This window comes from Tupaia chinensis, unplaced genomic scaffold (genome assembly GCF_000334495.1).
Source record: "Tupaia chinensis unplaced genomic scaffold, TupChi_1.0 Scaffold000477_1, whole genome shotgun sequence".
NCBI lineage: Eukaryota > Metazoa > Chordata > Mammalia > Scandentia > Tupaiidae > Tupaia > Tupaia belangeri.
In genome coordinates this window covers 2,820,446-2,826,422 of record NW_006159986.1, presented here as the reverse complement: position 1 = coordinate 2,826,422, position 5,977 = coordinate 2,820,446, and the positions used below count along the sequence as shown (strand labels likewise).

The window sequence follows — 5,977 nt, the reverse complement described above, 5'->3', positions numbered from 1 at the left end:
TCTTCCGATTTAGGAACAATTTGCTCCTTTTCAGTGAGGATCATCTCAATGTGGCAGAGGGAGCTCATGTATGGGTTACTCCACCCATGAGCTCTGTATGTACGACGGCCCATCTTGGGTGCCTTGTTCACCTGAATGTGCTCCATGACCAGAGAATCTACATCTAACCCCTTAAGTTCAGCATTACTCTCTGCATTTTTAAACATGTGCAGCAAAAATTCAGCACTCATTTTGGGCCACCGACCTTGTGTCCAGCCCCACTGTTTAGCCTGGGCACATCTACCAACTCCACCATTATAACGATGGAATGGCACACACTGCTTCTATAAAGTGACATCCTGCAGATACTTGGTGGCTTTTCGGATATGCATACCCTTGGTGGCCTGGGCAATTTCATGAGTGTTCTTAAAGTGAACACAAAGATTTGAACCTCTTGACTTGCATGACTTTGTGGGGTTCTCTGGGTCAAGTGAATAGTGAACCATTTTCAAAGATCACCTCAGGCCGCTAACGAGAAGAAAGAGCTCCATTTTGTTTTCTTGAAAGACTATCTAATGTTAGATGTGGGAACTGTTATGCTGAATATTTGCATATTATTAGTCTCTGAGGAGGTAGTAGCACTTTGCATACATTAGTTGTAATTAAAAGCTGCCTATGAATGCTTCTGTGCATTTGCCAAGCTCCAGAATTATTACCCTGAGGTGAGAGAAATGAACTGAACCCAAGAAGGAAGCTGAGGAAATAGAATATTTTAAAAGGATCGAGCCATTTTGCTTCTCCCTCTTCTCAACTTTTGCCTCTTCTAACTATGGATTGCCTTCTTTTTCTGGGTACCTAATTATACTGTCTTCATTGTCCCTACCTGGAGGTCTCTGGGGTTCTCCTACTGTACCATATCCAACAAAGGCATAAAATGGTTGGCTAAAACCAGAAAGATCGAAAACTTCCTAGAAGGAAATAGTTACAAGCCACCCAGGATGGCCAGGAGTGTGCAGTGGCTTCTTTGACCGAATCCCCTGTAATTGCTGATTTACTTATTAATTCTCACTTGACAGAAAGTTTCCTGAGTGCAGGATCTATCTTTACTTGTTTCTGTATCTTCCACTCCTAGAATTATGCCAGACACATAGTAGATGTTTTTGATCAATGCTATTATGATCAGTTTTTCAGTATTGCTTATTAGGGAACAAAAGGGAAGATTATCTACTCACACTTTTCTCACTTATTTTGGTGTTCTGTTTTTTCAATTTAATTTTCACATATTTATTGAGTACCTATTGTACATGGACAACAGTGAATGGCCTTATGTAAGATATGTTGTGATTTTTCATTCTGACTCACATAAGTAAATTAGTAGGGATTGACTTTGGTGAAAACCAAGCTCTTGATTAATCTAGACTTGTTTGGGTCTTCTAGATCCTGTGTGGCAAGTCTGAGAATGCCAGGTTGGTGGTACAGATTGACAATGCCAAACTCGCCTCAGATGACTTCAGGACCAAGTAAGTGGGAAAAATGGGGTGTCTCTGTTTATTTCTTCTCTCTCCTTTCCTTACTTGTCAACCTCAACACACATTGTCTGGGCTTTTTCTAGATGTTTCTGTGGGTCCCTAGGATCCATGGAGCCCTTATACCCAAGAGTTTAGAGATTCCTTCTCCAGACCTCAGACTCCTTCCAACTCCTGTTTCTCCTCTGTAAATGACACCCTCACAATGGTACCGTGTGTCGGTGCAGACGTCATGGGACTCTGATACTCTATCGTTCACAGAACTCAATCATAAGGATGTGGGAAGAATATTAAGTTTGGAAATCTCACAATTTATAACTTTTGTCCTCTCTACCCGCTGGCTGTTTAAAAAAACAATCAGCAGTACATTTCCCTCCAGGAGCTACTGCTGGGCGTGGAAAGTTTCAACAACAGAGGTGGCTATAAAAACTATAAACCTAACTCCTAGTTGTCTGACAGATCAAATCAAAGCAGTGTCGAGGTCAGGCCTGTTCCTGCCCAGCCTGTCTCTGATCCTCTTGCCATCATAGGTATGAGACGGAGCTGTCGCTGCGGCAGCTGGTGGAGTCGGACATCAACGGCCTGCGCAGGATCCTGGATGAGCTGACCCTGTGCAAGTCTGACCTGGATTGTCTGGGCTTTTTCTAGATGTTTCTGTGGGTCCCTAGGATCCATGGAGCCCTTATACCCAAGAGTTTAGAGATTCCTTCTCCAGACCTCAGACTCCTTCCAACTCCTGTTTCTCCTCTGTAAATGACACCCTCACAATGGTACCGTGTGTCGGTGCAGACGTCATGGGACTCTGATACTCTATCGTTCACAGAACTCAATCATAAGGATGTGGGAAGAATATTAAGTTTGGAAATCTCACAATTTATAACTTTTGTCCTCTCTACCCGCTGGCTGTTTAAAAAAACAATCAGCAGTACATTTCCCTCCAGGAGCTACTGCTGGGCGTGGAAAGTTTCAACAACAGAGGTGGCTATAAAAACTATAAACCTAACTCCTAGTTGTCTGACAGATCAAATCAAAGCAGTGTCGAGGTCAGGCCTGTTCCTGCCCAGCCTGTCTCTGATCCTCTTGCCATCATAGGTATGAGACGGAGCTGTCGCTGCGGCAGCTGGTGGAGTCGGACATCAACGGCCTGCGCAGGATCCTGGATGAGCTGACCCTGTGCAAGTCTGACCTGGAGGCCCAGGTGGAGTCCCTGAAGGAGGAGCTGCTGTGCCTCAAGCAGAACCATGAGCAGGTGAAGTTCCCCAAAGAGTGGCAGGATAAGACCCGTCAGGGCCTGCTCTTTTGGCTATAGGAAGTGCTGCCGATGGAGGTGCAATTAGTTGAACCAGTTGTTTTCCAAACAGAGGGAATTTGTAGAGAATGAGTAATCCCCAAATCCATGATATGAGATTAGGATTTTTCTGCCAGAGGTAAAAATGAGAGCGAAGGAAGTTGGCAAGCCCAGGAAGCAGGAAAGGTCAACTATGAGACAGCAGCCATGGCCTCTCCTGCTCCAGGTCAGAGAATATTGGGCAAAGCACAGAGACCTTTTATCTCAATTCTCCATTTTGTAATTGGGAGAGGAGGATGATCCAGGGCCACCCAGCTGGACTGAGCTGGAAACAAAACACAACTCTCCTTATGCTCGTCTAGAGCTCTTTCTACTGTTCAGTGTTGCTTGGTAGAAACATGAGGGAAAATTCTCACCATCATCACTCAGTCAGCTACATAAGGCAAACAGATACTTTATGGAAACCTAAAATCCCAGAAATGTAAATGGTGACAGTTAACATTAATCGAGTGCTTATTATATGCCAAACATTGTGCTAAGTGCTTTAGAACTCCAGAAGTACTTCTTAGTTTAAGATGAAGACATTCAGACTTTGAGAAACTTCTAGAAGCTGTGTAGTAAGTGGTAGACATGAGATCCAATTCAAATCTGTCTGATATCTACATGAGCCCAAGGATCAAACTATGCTGACTCAGTGAAGAGCTCAGCAGTAAAGTGAATAGAAACTTATTTCCTTCAGCAAAATATATACTAGTAGAAGCAACAGATCATCAATTAATTCTATTCTATCCAAGAAGGCAGGTTTGGAAGAAAACTTTTTTTTTTAAATTTCCTCTCTAGCTAGACCCTTACCTTTCTATTACCCATGCCTAAGAATCAAACCTAAAAGCCTACATGGCAGACTAGCAAAAAACATTGAGCTGGGCATTTGGGGACCAGAATTTAAATTATGACCCACTATGCTTCAGTTCTGAGGCCAAATCACAGCATCTCTTTAAATGAAGAGTGGTACAATGAATACAAAAAGCAAAAAGAAGTCAAGGACTTGAAGGCATTTTGCAAAGTAGATACATAGATTAGTCACTAAACTAGGACCAGTTCATAAGATGATCAGAAAAAATGGAACTTTTTTTTTTGGAGAGGTTTTTGCTACAGGGCGCGTGTGCTCGCCAGACAGACAGAGAGAGACAGAAAGTGAGAAATCACCACCCAGGGGGGGTGCCCACGCTGCAATCCCTTCTCCTCCATTCTCCTCTTGGGATCTTGGGCACGCACGCACACGCGCCCGGCATGAGTTTTAAGCCACCGGGTCCGGGACGCGAACTGTAGTCGACTACGTGGGAGTCCAGTGACATGGCCATTACGCTAACTGCTGTTCCCAAGAATGGAACTTTTTGAAAGCTTAACAGATATCTGATCAGAAGTTGAATTATATTTTCTTAAAAGAGCACCAGGAGATTTTATGATATTTAGAATTTTGCCCTTTCTCCATCAGGAAGTCAACACCCTGCGCTGCCAGATTGGAGACCGCCTCAATGTGGAGGTGGACGCTGCTCCCACTGTGGACCTGAACCGTGTGCTGAATGAGACCAGGTGTCAGTATGAAGCCCTGGTGGACACCAACCGCAGGGAAGTTGAGGAGTGGTACACCACGCAGGTGGGCATCCAAGCACATGGCCACTCTGGACCTCAGCTCCCCTAGAGCCCTTACAGCAGAGTCTGATCCTGTTCTTTTCCCTTGGGTATTTCAGAGTGAGGAGCTGAACAAGCAGGTGGTGTCCAGCTCAGAGCAGCTGCAGACCTGCCAGGCAGAGATCATTGAGCTGAGACGCACGGTCAACGCCCTGGAGATCGAGCTGCAGGCCCAGCACAACCTGGTATGTACCGTTTAGCCCTGCTGGTGGGCAGTGTGATGGTGAGGATGTAGAGTCACTGGGGTATCCTTTAGGCCACATGATCTCCTTAGCTGTTGAAGCTTTTGACTTCTTTGGGGAAGAAGAGAAACCCATGGAGAAACCTTTTAAGTACACATCTCTTTGATTTTCTTCATCTTGCCTATCACAGAGAGACTCTCTGGAGAACACGCTGACGGAGAGTGAGGCCCGCTACAGCTCCCAGTTGTCCCAGATTCAGTGCATGATCACCAATGTGGAGTCCCAGCTGGCTGAGATCCGTTGTGACCTGGAGCGTCAGAACCAGGAGTACCAGGTGCTGCTGGATGTCAAGGCCCGGCTCGAGTGTGAGATCAACACGTACCGAGGCCTGCTGGAGAGCGAAGACTGCAAGTGAGTAGGAAACTAACCTTGAGGTACATGAGGTTGCTATGGGAATGAACAATGTTCATGGAAATGAATTTATAATTTCAAACTTTTTATTGGAACAGTCTAAGGAAGAACAATATTCTTACTCAAAATGGTTTTAGTGTGTTTTTATCGCTTCAGCTCATTTTACTCTAACTTGCTGCATGATTTTCTGTTTATAGTCTCCCCTGTAACCCCTGTGCCACAACCAATGCATGTGACAAGCCCATTGGGCCCTGCGTCTCTGCTCCCTGTGTCCAACGTGCTCGATGTGGGCCTTGTGGCAACTTTGGTTGCTAGAGGATGCACTGCCAGGAGGAAGAGAAAGACTTCAGTTACATCTCACCTCTACTTCATCCAAACATCACCAAGAGTGAGCACACTCTGGAAAAATGCAGAAACCTTTCAACCAGCAACAGCTTCCAGTGGTCGGCGCTTGCCTTCCACTGAATTCCCTGGCTTAATCCTTTAGCACAAAGACTACAAAGTGTGTCTTCTGAGTCACATAGGGATCTCTGCAACCCAGATATTACCTAAACTCAAAGTTTAATATGTGTATATGTGTATCATATGACAAATTTGTATAACATGCTATGCTTAACAAAACTTATCTAAATGTGATTTAAAAATAATGACATTAAGTGTGGTGGAACCGATGGAGATGCCACGAAAGAGAACATAATTGGAATTAATTTTCCTTGTCACTCTTTTGGTCTTTGGAGATGTAATTAAAATCCTTTGTTAACCTCCTAATAAACTCTTATTCTGGCAGAAAAAATTGTCTCATTTATTAACTCCGGAGTTGGTTGTCTTGCACACATGAAAAGCAATCAGTGTTTCTCTGTCAGGTGAAGAAGTCTTTCACCCCAATATATGGTCTGGGA

The 5,977-nt window shown here is 44.4% G+C and overlaps 1 protein-coding gene across 2 annotated transcripts in view; it reads left to right on the top strand.

Annotated features, from left to right (window-relative positions):
* The window catches only part of LOC102477480 (keratin, type I cuticular Ha3-I), a 6,203-nt gene extending 702 nt beyond the window's left edge, over positions 1-5,501 (top strand). The window contains exons 2-7 of one of the 2 annotated variants that reach the window (XM_006155971.3): positions 1,417-1,499; positions 2,598-2,754; positions 4,289-4,450; positions 4,545-4,670; positions 4,858-5,078; positions 5,276-5,501. In XM_006155971.3, the coding sequence (XP_006156033.1) occupies positions 1,417-1,499; positions 2,598-2,754; positions 4,289-4,450; positions 4,545-4,670; positions 4,858-5,078; positions 5,276-5,393 (867 nt within the window). In that variant the 3' untranslated portion in view covers positions 5,394-5,501. Of the gene's footprint in view, positions 1-1,416; positions 1,500-2,597; positions 2,755-4,288; positions 4,451-4,544; positions 4,675-4,857; positions 5,079-5,275 lie in introns of both variants that reach the window. The other variant, XM_006155970.1, reaches the window with a different exon arrangement.
* The last annotated feature ends 476 nt before the right edge of the window (positions 5,502-5,977 follow it).